This window comes from Hylobates moloch, unplaced genomic scaffold, assembly GCF_009828535.3.
Source record: "Hylobates moloch isolate HMO894 unplaced genomic scaffold, HMol_V3 SCAFFOLD_2, whole genome shotgun sequence".
NCBI classification, from domain to species: Eukaryota; Metazoa; Chordata; class Mammalia; order Primates; family Hylobatidae; genus Hylobates; species Hylobates moloch.
Window position 1 is genome coordinate 22660913 of NW_026652277.1, and position 15281 is coordinate 22676193.

The window sequence follows — 15281 nt, forward strand, 5'->3', positions numbered from 1 at the left end:
ACTAGGTGGCAGGCATTGTGATTTTATTAAATTTGTAATTCATTGAGGAATGTGATGGTATTTTTATCTATAAAATGAAAGTATTGATAATAATTCTATCACTACATATATAATCATATATACCTATTATAGCATTAATCCTATTATACAAATAAGAAAAATGCCTCTCAAAGAGGTTGAATAACTTGCCTATGGTTAGAGCTAGGAAATATGTGAGACAGGTTTTTTAAGAACTGGTATGTATCTATGTATATATTCCAGTGGGAAAAATTCAAAGAACACAAAAATATAGAGAGTGAAAAATAAAAATGCTTCTCCACATCCTCACCTAAGAGTAGGTACAAGGCACAGGTGTCTGCTCCCATAATTTTTATTCAGCATTGTCCTGGAGGTTGGAACCAGGGCAATAAGCCCAAATAAATAAATAAATGACACAAAAGACTAACAAACTGGGGCCAGACGCAGTGGCTCACATCTGTAATCCCAGCACTTTGGGAGGCTGAGGTGGGTGGTTCACAAGGTCAGGAGATCGAGACCATCTTGGCCAACATGGTGAAACCCCGTCTCTACTAAAAATACAAAAATTAGCTGGGTATGGTGGCACGTGCCTGTAATCCCAGCTACTTGGGAGGCTGAGGCAGAAGAATCACTTGAACCCAGGAGTCGGAGGATCGCACCACTGCTCTCCAGCCTGGCAACAGGGCGAGACTCTGTCTCACACACACAAAAAAAAAAAAAAAAAAAAAAAAAAAAGACTAACAAACTGGAAAGGAAGACGTAAAACTGTATTTATTCACAGATTGCATCTGTTATTTATTCAGATTGCATGACCATTTATACAGAAAATCCTAAGAAGACTACAGAAACTGACTAGAACTAATAAATAGTTCTATCGAGGTCACAGGATGAAAGTTCAATACATAAAAATTTATATTTCTATATGTGAGCAATGAACAAAACAGCGAAAGAAAAAGTACAATTGAACTTATAATACATTCCTAAAATATGAACTACATGGAGATAAATTTATCAGAATTTTTGCAAAATCTATACACTGAAAAATATAAAACTTTTTAAAAGGAACTAAAGAGATAATATATGTATATGGATTGAACACATATTAATATGTCAGTTTCCACTTAATTACCTTTTGATTAGTTTTCAATTATCATATGATTATTGATTTGGTTATAGTTAAGCTTCCCATTTATATTTGTCTGATCTGTTTAATTCCACAGTTCCTCTCTTCCTGCCTTTTGTAGTGGTTTTTTTTTTTTTTTTTTTTTTGAGATGGAGTCTTGCTCTGTCACCCAGGCTGGAGTGCAGTGGCACGATCTCTGCTCACTGCAATTTCCACCTCCTGGGTTCAAGTGATTCTCCTACTCAGCCTCCCAACTAGCTGGGATTACAGGCATGTGCCACCACATCCAGCTAATTTTTGTATTTTTGCTAGGGGTGGAGGGGGGTTTCACCATGTTGGCCAGGCTGGTCTCGAACTCCTAACCTCAGGTGATCCTCCCGCCTTGGCTTCCCAAAGTACTGGGACTACAGGCATGAGCCACCATACCCACCCGGCCCCTGTAGGGTTTTTTTAGTGTTACATTTTAATTCCTCTCTTGGCTTTTTTGCTATATTTCTTTGTTCTATGTTTAGTGGTTGCTATAGTGATTACAATACGCAAGTTAACTTTAACTTATAATAGTCTAGAGTTAATATTGAACTACTTCAAGTAAAATACTAGAACCTTTTAACAATGTATCTCTACTTTTCCTATTCTTAATATTGTTACATATTTTATATCTGTGTCCATCACAAACCCAACAATACAGTGTAATAATTTTTGTTTTGAAGAGTCCTATATCATGTGTCCTTAAGATATTAAGGATTATATATTCATATGTGTTTGTGTAATACCTATCCATATATTCATCTATCCATCAATATTTAGTATTTTATATTTACTCACATATGTATGATTTCTGATGCTTTTCATTTTTTCCTGGAGATCCATGTTGTCGTCAAGGTCATTTCCCTTCAACCTGAAGAACCTCATTTAGCATTTCTTATAGTGTAAATATAATGGCATAAATTCTGTCTTTTAAATTTATCTGGAAGTGGCTTCCTTTTGCCTTTAATTTTGGAAAGATATTTTTGCTTGATACAAAATTCTTGGCTGCTAGTTTTTTTTTTTTTTTTTTTTTTAGCATTTTAAAATTTCTTCTGAATGGCAGTATTTCTGATGAAAATTCAGCCATTAAGCTTAACTATTTTCCTGTACATGATGTGTCACTTTTCTTTGGCTGCTTTCAACACTTTGCTGTTTGTGTTTGGCTTTCTGCATGGAAATGATACAATTATATATCCTGCTTGGGGTGCTTGACCTTCTTAGATCTGTAAATTAGTGTTTTCTGCCAATCATGGAATGTTTCAGTCCTTATTTATGCAAATATTTATTCTATTCCTTCTCTCCCTCTGGAACCCAATTACATATATGTTGTCTTGCTTGATATTTTACAAGACTCTAAGGCTCTGCTCATTTTTCTTCAATTTTTTTTAGATTAAATAACGTCTTTTGATCTCTATTCAATTTATGTGATTCTTTTGGCATCTCTAATATGCCGTTTAGTCCACCTAGTGAATTTTTCTTTCTAGTTTTTGTACTTTTCAAGTCTTAAATTTCCATGTTTGAAGTTTCATTTCTCTATTGAGCTTTCCTCTGCGAACATATTTATCATAGCTGCTTTAAAGTCTTTAATTACTTAATTCACCAACATCTGGCCCTATCAGAGTAGATTTCTGTTGACTGACTTTTTTCTGACTTTGAGTCACACTTTCCTGTTTCTTCTTTGCATGGTTAAGAATGAGCATTGTATATAATACTTTCTAGTGATTCCAGATTCTGTTGTGTCCTTCTGACGATTGTGGCTATTTTGCTCTACTAGGCGGTGAGCTACACACTTTGTCTCTCTAGTGGTGCAGCTGGTATCTCTGCTCAGTTCTTACAGTTTCTAGTTGCTGCTGTTTTTAGCCCGACTCCATGGAGGTCTCCCCAGAGCTTCTACAGTTTGGTGGTCACCTGTGGCTCCTCTGTCAGTCTCAGGCTCTGACCTCTGACACCTCAGACCAGTAAGGTTTCAGCATTCTGCCAAATGAGCTGCACATGGATTGAGGAATGCACTGTATTTAAAAGTAGTAGATTAATCAGTTTCACCTAGCACAGCTCCCTCTTCAAGGATAAGATATGCTTTCTAGTCCTCGCCTGTTTATTTTCACCAGGGTCCCTGGGGTCTCCTCCATGCATGTATAGTTTAGTAGTCAGCCAGAGGTCTGGGCATAGTTTATACTCATATTTTAGGTTATACCCTACATTAGAGTTCTCTAGAGAAATAGAACCAACAGGATGCATGGATATTGTACGTGTGCATGTGTATATGGGTGTATTAGTCCATTTTTACACTGCTATAAAGAACTGCCCGAGACTGGGTCATTTATAAAGAAAAGAGGTTTAATTGACTCACAGATCCTAGTGGATGAGGAGGCCTCAGGAAACTTACAATCATAGCCGAAGGGGAAACAGGTTCATCTTACATGGCAGCAGATGAGCATGTGAAGGAGGAACTGTCAAACACTTATAAAACCATCAGATCTCATAAGAACTCACTCACTGTCATGAGAACAGCATGGGGGAACTGATCCCATGATCCAATCACCTCCCATCAGGTCCCTCCCTTGACACATGGGGATTATGTTACTTAATTTGCCTAGAGATCACAATTTGAGATATTTGGGTGAGGACACAGAGCCAAACCATATCAATGGATGTGTATTGGGGGGTGGAGGTGGGTAGTTGCTTTAAGGAATTGGCTCATGTTATTTTGGAGGCTTGGCAAGTCCAAAATCCACAGGTTAGACCAGTAGGCTGAAGACCCAGAGAAATGTTGTAATTCGAGTCCAGGGGTGCTGTACTGGCAGGATTCCCTCTGTGGCTAGATAGATCCGTCTTGTTCTATTAAGGCCTTCAACTGATTAGATGAGGTCCACCCATATCATGGAGGGTAATCTGCTTTACTCAAAGTCTGTTTTAAACATTAATCTCATGTAAAAAGTACTTTCACAGGAACATCTAGAATAGTATTTGGCCAAATATCTGGGTACTGTGGCCTAGATAAAAATTCATCACAAGTTTTCTCCTTGTCAATTTGGTACCCATATACCTCTTAAATCATAATCTTCAGACAATAATGAGATCATACTTTTACCTAACATGATACAACTATCCTATATACAACCAAATATTTCCCAATGCTTACCCTAGAAGAGGATGCAAAATCCTTGGGTGATGTTTACGCTTCCTGGACCCACAAATCCTGGCTATGGGTGAAACGGCACCATATGGTAGACACTGATTGAGAGCATATACAGCATTCTGGAAAACCTTGCCCAAGCCCTGCAAGGTATTGCCACCTAGCTGGTGCTGTAACTGAGTCTTCAAAAGGCCATTCTATCAAGCCAGCTGCTTCAGGATGGTGGACAACATGGTAAAACCAGTGAATTCCATGAACATTGGCCACAATGTATTTGCTGTGAAAGTGAGTTCCTTCCCTTCATGATGGTGGATTATCCTTTCTGAGCATTTCTCACTTTTGGGATTTCCCCTTTACATTTCTAGCTATTTAGGTAAAACTGCAGTTTTCCATGGCTATGGGGATTCAGTAGATTTCCTCAGGCAAGACGGCCACACACTCGCAATACTTCTCTTATAGTCACAAATTATTTTAAAGTATATATTTTCATCAGCTTCTGTCTTGCTTTTTCAAAAAATGTTTTCTCCAGATTTCAAAATTGTTTTTTGTGGAAGACTGTATGAGCAACTTCATTGACTACCATTTCTGGAAGTTTCCTCCCTAGCATTACTTTTTATCTGTAAAACATTTTGGAGTAAGGGAAAGGAGAAAAGACAGGGCACATGGGCAAGAAGAGTGATGTTACATTGATAAGCAGAACTCCTGTTCCCTGGGGCCTCTGTCACGATAAAAATCATTACTTTGTGTTCTGACTGACTTTATTTCCTCTTGCAGTCAAATTTGGGAAGTGTACATTTTAGTACAACTTTCTAAAGTTCTATTTGCTTTTATTGTTAGGAATTGAATGACCTTCATATAGAAGCACTTGCAGTGATAGCCAATTGCCTTGAAGACATGGATACCATGGTGCAGATTCAGCAGACAGGGGGACTTAAAAAGCTCCTGTCATTTGCAGAAAACTCTACAATTCCTGATATTCAGAAGAATGCAGCAAAAGCCATTACTAAAGCAGCTTATGATCGTATGTCTCATTTTATTTTATTTTTTTTATTTTAAGATAGGATCTCGCTCTATTTCTCAGGCTGGAGTGCTGTGGCGTGATCACAGCTCACTGCAGCCTCAACCTCCCCAGGTTACAAGTGATTCTCCCACCTCAGCCTTCCTAGTAGCTGGGACTACAGGCATGCATCACCATGCCTGGCTAATTTTTTGTATTTTTTGTAGAGACAAGGTTTTGCTATGTTGCCCAGGCTAGTCTAGAACTCCTGGGCTCAAGTGATCTGTCTACTTTGACTGAGTTACAGGCATGAGCCACTGCACCCTGCCATGTCTTATTTTATATAAACAAAACATATATAATTCCTCTTGTCTCAATTTTTATTAGTACTAACCAACACTAGAGTATTTGTCTGCTTTTAAAAAACCGTTTGAGAATAGTGCTATATTTACTACTTAAGTCCAAACTCATCTTACTTCCAAAGAGTTAGAGATTTGTCAGGGATATGAAGAACTCAATATGATTTTATTATCCTATTTTTCAAAATACAATTCATTTCTATATTAAGTTTTAAGCCTTTGTTTCGCTTGAATTTGGAATTATATAGAATGTATGCATTGTTTGTGAACCTGAGAGCATTGAAGAAATCCACATTCACAATATCTATAAAGTAATTTTCAAGTTTCAGCTGGAGTCTAGTAGCACCATGTTACATAGCTGTGAAAAATATGCTCATACTATATACATAATACAATTTGCATTTCAGTGACAAGTTATGTTTACATAAATCTGTAAAATATGAGAGATTAATTACAGCACAAGCACAGATGAAATTATAGTTTTAATTTATGTATATTTGGAGTCTTTTATCTAATAAAAGATGTGATCTTATTTTTCCCCTTCTGCACCACTACTTTTATAAATGATGACAGCATTGACTATTTTAAGTAATTTATATTCTAAACATATATACTCACATCTGTATATCTATATGTATACTATGGGAAACACTCCATTTTCAGCACACACTGGATTTCTTCAGGACAAAGCTTTAATGCAGGAAGCAAGATTTCACCATCCAGTATGTAGTGTGCATAGAGGGGCCTCATGAGTTATATTATAAATGCCTATTTGAGAGACTGGTTGTGAAATCAAGGTTTTTTAATACTGGCAAAAGTTGGTTTACACAGTATTATATCAAGTGGAACTTAGACATTATTATAGCTGGTCAGTTCTCTCTTCCTTCTATTCTAGTCCTTCTTAGCTAATTGAGACCCAAAGAGAAGTAAAATGGGGAGACATGGACAATGTCAAACCTGAAATGTTTGCATATCTCGGCATCTCTTTGGAGAGTATTTATATGTATCAAATGTGGCTGGTTCATTCTCAGTCTGTTCTCACTCATTTTGAGGTGGTGAGTTTGATGATGCCTACCCATCATGTGCCATAGTACTGGAAAGTATGCTGCACAGAATTCCTGATACTAGAGTTCTAGTACTAGTTCCACTACTGGCATTGTAATGACCTACTTAAGTGATTCTGAGTGAACTATAACTTCTCCAGAACAATGTATATATTCATTTACTCATGATTTCTTATTGAGTTCTCACCCAGAATAGGAAAGTAAACAGGCACTCACAATGCAGTGTTCAAAGTGATTAATGATGGAAACACAGGATCACCCAGGAAGGTTCCCAGCACAGACCTGGATCAGAAAAATATTCCTGAAATCAGTGATTAACAAACTAGGACCTAGAGTAAATAAGATAAATTGTCCGATCAAAGAAGGTTCAGATGGGATGGAGGAGGAGAAGCGGTTCTGAGAAGGAACAGTGTGTATAAAAGCCAGAGGAGGGATAACATGGTAAGTTCCAGAACTGAAAGTTTTCAGAATGGCTAATGACCAGAAAGCCACAGAACACTGAGCGCTCAGGCTATGGACGTGGTGAGGAGCCCAGTGCTCATGGATGTTGTAAGCCCAGTTAAGGATTTTGGACTTTATTTTAATGGTAACAAAGAGCCACTGAAGTTATTCAGAAGGGAGGGAACATCACAGATTTTCACTTGTTAAAGAAAGAGAACTTGTGTTGCAAAGTAGAGAAGAGATTGGAAATGTTTAGGACCAGACACAGAAGACCAAAAGGGGGTTGCTGTAGTAATCTAGGTGAGATGTGAAGGTGCCCTGAAACAGCGATGTGGTGTTCGGGACTGGCTCAAGGCACTTTGCAAGGAGAACCACCAGCACATGTGTGAGTATTTTTGAATGACTATGTTGGTTGAAAGAGGAGGAAGGCGATACCAAGGATGAGGCCAGGTTTCTGGCTTAGACAGCTGGAAGTAAAATAGTGCCACTCACATAAATGGAGAACTCAAGAAGGGGAGCGGTTTTGCTTGAAGAAAAGGAATCAATCCTATTCTTGCTTTTTAAATTGTGGTGAAATACAAATACTATGAAATTTACCATCTTCATCATTTTTAAGTGTACATTTCAGTGGCATTAAATGTATTCACATTTTTGTGGTGCTGTCCATCCACAGAAATCTTTTCATTTAGCAAAACTAAAAGTATACCAATTAAACAATAGTTCCCACTCCTTCCTCACACAAACTCCTGGCAACCACTATTCTTTGTCTCTATGAATTTGATGACTCTAGATCCCTCATATATATGGAATCATACAGCATTTGTCCTTTTGCAAATGCATAGCATGTGGCATGATGTCCTTAAGTTTCATTGATGTTGTAGCATGTGTCACAATTTCCTCCCTTCTTAAGGCCAAAGAATATTCCATTGTCTGTACAGACCACATTTTGTTTATCCTTTCAACCATGGACGGACAGTTGGTTGCATCTGTCTTTTGGTTAATGTGAATAATGTTGCTAAGAATGTGGGTATACAGATGTCTCTTTGAGTCCCTGATTTCAATTATTTTGGATATATACCTAGAAGTGGAGTTACTGAATCATATGGTAATTATATTTTTAGTTTAGTTCTTTTTTTTTTTTTTTTTTTGAGACAGTCTCACTCCATCACCCAGGCTGGAGTGCAGTGGTGCGATCTCAGCTCACTGCAACCTCCACCTCCTGGCTTCAAATGATTCTCCTGCTCAGCCTCCTGAGTAGCTGGGACTACAGGCACGCACCACCACACCCAGCTAATTTTTGTATTTGTAGTAGAGACACTGTTTCGCCATGTTAGCCAAGCTGGTCTCGAACTCCTGACCTCAGGCAATCTTCCCAACTCAGCCTCTCAAAGTGCTGGGATTACAGGTGTGAGCCACCATGCCCGTCCTCTATTTTTAATTTTTTTGAGAAACTGCCATATTGTTTTCTGTAGCAGCTATACCATTTTACATTCCCATAACCAATGCACAAGAGTTCCAATTTCTCCACATCCTGGCCCACACTTGTTATTTTCTGTTTGTTGATAGTAGCCATCCTAATGGGTGTGAGGTGCTATCTCATTGTGCTTTTTATTTGCATGCCTTAATGATTAGCAACTTCGAGCATCTTTATCGTGTATTTATTGGCTACTTGCATGTCTTTTTTGGAGACATCTATTCAAGTCCTTCTCCCATTTTTTGATTGGGTTGTTTTCTTGATGCTGAGTTACTGAAGTTCTTTATATATTATGGATATTAACCCCTTATCAGATATTATTTGAAAATAGTTTCTCCCATTCTGTGGGTTGCCTTTTTACTCTGTTGATTGTGTGCTTTGATGCACAAAAGTTTTAAATTGTGGTGTATTCCAATTTATCTATTTTGTTGGCTATGCTGTTTGCTGTTGGTGTCATATCCAATAACTCATTACCAAATATCAAAGCTTTTGCCCTGTTTTCTTCTAGGAGTTTTGTAGCTGTAGCTCTTACATGTAGGTCTTGATCCATTTTGAGTTTATTTTTATATGGGGTATAAAATTATGGTCCTAGTTCATTCTTTTTCATGTAGACATAAATTTTTCCTAGCATCTTTTGTTGAAATTGGTTATTTGTAATAGAAAGGAATTCAAGCAGATAGTCTTTAAATCCTTTCTGGCACTTAATGTTTTCTGATTCTACTTCCTTTTGTTAGTTCTAAAATAACTTCATTCTAGTTTCAAGTTGTGTCTCCTCAGTCTTTATGTTAGAATCTAATGACTAACTGTATTTACTTCATATATGTCATCTGTGATTGTATTATGTTCCCTTCAAACATCACTTTTTCAGACCGAAGAATTCAGATCTTTTTTAGTCTGTCTCCACACATGTCCTCAGGCCATCCTGGGATCATTCTCTTACCTCTTCAGGACTTCCTCTTGTATATTATACCCTCCTTGAAATGTGTTGATAAGTATTATGAAAGCGATTTTAAAAGTATGCACCATCATTTTATATTATCTATAGATAGGTTAATTTATCATTATTTTCCATTTCAGTCTTATGCAGCAAGTATTTTAGTCTCTTAACTACGTTAGCATATTGGGCCAACCCTTTCAGGGAAGGACCTGCAGGGAGCCCCCAGATCATCTTTCTCAGTCAGGACCCAGAGCTCAAAGTTCCTCATTTTAATTTGTAACATTTTGGGGCTGGGCATGGTGGCTCACACCTGTAATCCTAGCACTTTGGGAGGTTGAGATGGGAAGACCACTTGACACCAGCAGTTCAAGACCAGCCTGGGCAACAGAGCAAGACCCCCCATCTCTACACAAATTTTTTTTAAAAATGAGCCATGTGTAGTGTTGTGCCCCTGTAGTCCCAGCTACTTGGGAGGCTGAGGAAGGAAGATCACTTGAGCCCAGGAGTTTGAGGCTGCGGTAAGATGTGATCATCCCACTGCACTCCAGCCTGGGTAACTGAGCAAGACCCTTAATAATAATAATAATAATAATAATAATAATAATAATGATAATAATAATAAATCCTAACATTTTTGATTTATAGTTAAAAATGCAAACTTGCTTTGGACTAGTATTGCATATTCTTTGAGGCCTGGTATAGGATCCATTTGTATAAGTGTTCCATTAAATCTGGGAAAGGCAGCCGCTGCTTACTATTTAAATAAACATTTATCATATACATGCTACATGCAAAGTATTGTTCCAGAAGATAAACAACGGATGGAATGAATAAATATTTTCTTAAAAGACAAAAAGATATATTTCCTGTAGAATGCAGAGTTTAATTATCTTTTAGTTCAATTTTATAAATTATATTGGATAGTTTTATCCTTATTCTTTTTTTAGCTATATGATCTGTCACAGATGAAGAGTAGTATGTTAGAAGTTTCCCAGTATATTATTTTTATTTTCTCTTGTCTCTTTTTTTTTTTTTTTTTTTGAGACAGAGTCTCACTCTGTCGCCCAGGCTGGAGTGCAGTGGCGCGATCTTGGCTCACTGCAAGCTCCACCTCCCAGGTTCTCGCCATTCTGCTGCCTCAGCCTCCCTGGTAGCTGAGACTACAGGTGCCTACCACCAGGCCAGGCTAATTTTTTTGTATTTTTAGTAAAGACGGGGTTTCACCGTGTTAGCCAGGACGGTCTTGATCTCCTGACCTCATGATCCACCCGCCTCGGCCTCCCAAAGTGCTGGGGTTACAGGCATGAGCCACCACGGTCGGCCTAATTTTATATTAAATGACTTTGCTTTATGTTTTATATCCACTACTGATTTTTTTAATCTCACTTTTATTGCTCTTTAGCTTTTGATTCTAATTTGATATTAAGATTACCATGTATTATCAAACATGGTCTTGGCAGAAAAAGAATTCTGGACACTCCTGATGGTTTTAAAAGAGACAAATGAAGGAACTACTTTCAGAAGTGTAATTAGGGTTAAGGGAATAAGCAAGAGATGATGAGGTCCCCAGAGATTAGCAATATTGGGGAAACCTTCACTACCACTAGGTCCAAAAGGCAAGGCAAATAAATATTGTTAGATTTATTTTTATAGCTACAATTCACCCTTATTTCTGACATCATGTTTTATGTTTTCTGTTATTTTTCTACGCTGTTCATTTCTTTGTATAGATTTTAAAAACTTTAATGAACAGTTACTTTAAAGATAAAGTTACTATAGTTATTTTAGATATTTAGCAATTTTGCTTCCACAATTCTTTCCCTTTCTGATGTTTCTAAGATCAATAATAGGTTATAGGTTCCCCTCTCTAAAATCTGTTTTTGTTTCGTTTTGAGACTGAGTCTCGCTCTGTTGCCCAGGCTGGAGTGCAGTGGAGTGATCTCAGACCACTGTAACCTCCGGCTCCTAGGTCCAAGTGATTCTCTTGCCCCAGCCTCCCGAGTAGTTGGGATTATAGGTGCGTGCCATCATGCCCATCTAATTTTTGTATTTTTAGGTGAGACAGGGTTTCACCATGTTGGACAGGCTGGTCTTGAATCCCTGACGTCAAGTGATCCACCAGCCTCAGCCTCCCAAAGTGCTGGGATTACAGGCATGAGCCACCACACCTGGCCAAAGACTCTCTTTTTTAAGAATCACTTTGTCATTACATTCTATTTTAACCACATTTGTCATTTAGAGTTAGATACATATTGAGTCTGTTTCAGTGTGTGCTGTCAGTTTCTCATAATAAAGCTTACCTGTCCTTATGATTTTATTTGATGCATTTCTTAAATTAACCAGAGTATATTTTTCAGTTAAAATTTCTTTAAGGTTTATCCAATAGTGATACACTTTGAGATCTTACCTTTCCTTTGCATAGGTTTGTTGCCTTCAAACATATATTTCAATTTAACTGGGTTTGGAATTGTTGCATCATAATATTTCTCCTTAAATATCTATGGAAGTGATGCCAGGCATGGTGGCTCATGCCTGTAATCCCAGCACTTTGGGAGGCCGAGGCAGGCGGATCACCTGAGGTCAGGAATTTGAGGCCAGCCTGGCCAACATGGTGAAACCCCATCTCTACTAAAAATACAAAAAAAATTAGCCAGGTGTAGTGGTACATGCCTGTAATCCCAGCTACTCGGGAGGCTGAGGCAGGAGAATCGCTTGAACCCGGGAGGCAGAGGTTGCAGTGAGCCAAGATCGCAACATCACACTCCAGCCTGGGCAACAACAGCAAAAGTCCATCTCAAAAAAACAAAAACGAAAAACATATCTATGAAGCTTGCTTTTGTATTGTTCAAGCCTGATTTCCATTATTTTGCATATATGATTTTTTTCCTGTATTAAGGTAGAATTTTTTATCCCGAGTTTGAAAATTTTGCCAAAATATGTCTGAGTCCCCCTCTCCACTGTCTCTACTACACAGGCAAGCCTTTGATCTCCAGAGTCATGATTTTTTCCCCTAATTCAGGAAGCTAGTTTTTTCCACTATACTTTGGATTCTTGTTTTTGTTTCACTTAATCTTTTTTCCTCATGAATACTTATTTTTAGACCATCTCTGTTCTCCTTTCTATGCAGTGTTTCATAATTTTGGTTTTTAATGCTCATCATGGAATGCAGAGGACTCTGCCTGGGCCTAGTCTTAATGAATAGATGAAGCCTACAGGGTGCCCTTTGCCTGTTTTCCCATCAATTGAGAGGGCAATGGACTCCTTTAGCCCAATTGTGGATGACGAGGAGATTTTCCCATAATGCAGTATTGCAACGCCAGAGTTCTCTCTTCTCCCGATCCTACTGGTTTATTTAAGAGGAAGGTGATATAAGTTCAGAGCTTTCTAAGAGGCCCTTCATTGTCTGTGGCCTGGGTGACTTGTGGAAATTTGTTTCTTCCTCTCTTCCCCTTGCCTCTTTCCCCAGGGTCCTCTTTTTCTCTTCTTATCAACCTCTCTGACAGATCAGTCCATTTTAAATAGCCCCATCTCCTCAGCTCATCTCCATCATTTCACCTGCTGCACCTGACTTCTGTTTTCACTATTCTGCCAAAATGGTCCTTGTAGAATTTGACATTGACGTCTCAACTCCCAAATCCTGCAGAGGCATTTTCAGTCCTTTTTAACTTGACCTCTGGGTGGGAATCCACACTGTTGATTGCCCTCTCCTCCTGTAAACTCTTTTATCCCATCGTTTCCAAAACACCCCTCTCTCCTGATTGTTCTCCAAATTACCAGACCAGCCTTCACCTTTACCACTTTCCTCAGCTTATTTCAACACTAAACTTGCCTTCTGTTTTATGTCTTGTTCTCTTGAAAATCTCCCTGAGCACTCTCACTTATGACTAATGTTTCAGCTGCCTCCTTATTTGCTTATGAATCCCAAATCTGTTTCTAATTCTGACCTGTCTTCTGAATTCCTGCCTGTATTTCTGACAGCTTCCAAGCACATCCAACTATACTGCCCACACTCCACTTTGGGGAGTGTTAAGTTTCTTTGACAATCTGAACAAAGAGTAACCTTCCGAAAATGTACAAATACACTACATTCTGCATATAATTGCAGGGAGTTCACGGACTGCCTGAAGCCCACCTGTCTTCTGAATCCATGGACCCCAGGTTAATAACTCTTGAGCTAGAATAAGCAGGACCAAATCCAGATAGCCCCACTTGGCATTAGAGGTTGTTCTACTTTACACAAGCACATGGCCACTGGTTATCAATTTGTTCTTCCTCAGATACTCTCCCTTGTGGTCTGGATTGTATAACTTTGTTAGACCATAATTTTATACTCATTTGCTCTGGTTTGGGCCTTTTGTCTGGATTCTGGTTTGGGAAATGCTGTTTTGATCTACTGGTATCCATGTTCTTCAAACGGCTAGATTTAGAGGAAATATCAAATTTTCTAATTCTGTTAATTTTCAAGGTGTCAGTAAAATGACTGGTTTCTCTTTCTGTCCTTAAGAAATTAGAAAACCTGCTTCCTCGTGCTTTAACCTAGTATAGCCCACTCTGCTCTACATCTGTTACCAGTTTTCTCACACCAGACCCTCACCTGTTCCCACTATGATAGATTAAAGCAACAACCTGCGCATGAACTAAAGTAACCCGACCCTCATTGGAATACCAAGCAAGCACAGCACAAAAGTTAACTTCCTTTGCTGAGCAGAACCTCATTTCCCAGATCTACCTTAACATCATTCAACCAACTGCCCATCTGTATTACAGTCGGGCTCCTTCACCATGGTCTTGCAGGCTTCCTCTATTACTGTGAAAACTTCCATTTTATAATTCAACTTATTCAACTGGTAATCTTCCTCTATCCCTTCTGACATAGCCTCCTTCCCTCTTAAATTGTTTTCATCTTTGGCAACTCTACAAAAACTGAAAAAGTATGCCAGGTGGATCTTCAAATTTAGGGAATGCAGAGGTGGTTTAATTTTCTTATAGCCTAGGAGATATCTGGTCTGAAAGCTTGATTCTTGGAACCTCTAGAAAGATAGATGATTCCACGAAGATTCAAACTTTCTCTCTGTTCACATATCCCAATAAATTATTATGAGTGAACGCTCTTCTGATTGGAAGTGCAGGGCTTTGAGAAAATCTCTCCATTCCAGAAGCAGGATTTCCCCTAAGGACTCTGATCTGCCTTAGCCATGACATTTTTGGGCAGTACTGCCCACTTCTGACCAGAACACAATATTAGGGCAGAACCAACATCTTTGAGGCCAGTGCTAGAAGATAGGTTAAATCTTTGTCATTACCTAATTATTCTCCTCTATTTTGGTTGATTTATTTACCTCTTAACTCTTATTATCTGGCCAGATCTACCATATCCACCTCTTCCTCCTGCCTGGATTCTAGATTCTGCCTTCTTTTCAGGTCCTACCTGTATTTCTTGTTGTATTAGTCTGTTCTCACACTGCTATGAAGAAATACTTGAGACTGGGTAATTTATAAAGGAAAAAGGTTTAATTGACTCACAGTTCTGCCGGGCTGGTGAAGGCCTCAGGAAACTTAGAATCATGGCAGTAAGCACCTCTTTGCAGGGTGGCAGGAGAGAGAATGAATACCCAGCAAAGGGGAGGGGCCCCTGATAAAACCATCAGATCTCGTGAGAGCTAACTCACTATCAGGAGAACAGGATCGGAGAAACTGGCCCTGTG

The 15281-nt window shown here is 38.6% G+C and overlaps 1 protein-coding gene across 7 annotated transcripts in view; it reads left to right on the plus strand.

Moving 5' to 3' along the window:
- ARMC3 (armadillo repeat containing 3) overlaps positions 1-15281 on the plus strand; it is a 111783-nt gene that overhangs the window by 35459 nt on the left and 61043 nt on the right. For all 7 annotated transcript variants that reach the window (XM_032163441.2, XM_032163449.2, XM_058432244.1 and 4 more), the window contains one exon: positions 5142-5325. In XM_032163441.2, coding sequence (XP_032019332.1) covers positions 5142-5325 — 184 coding nt within the window. The remainder of the gene's footprint in view (positions 1-5141; positions 5326-15281) is intronic.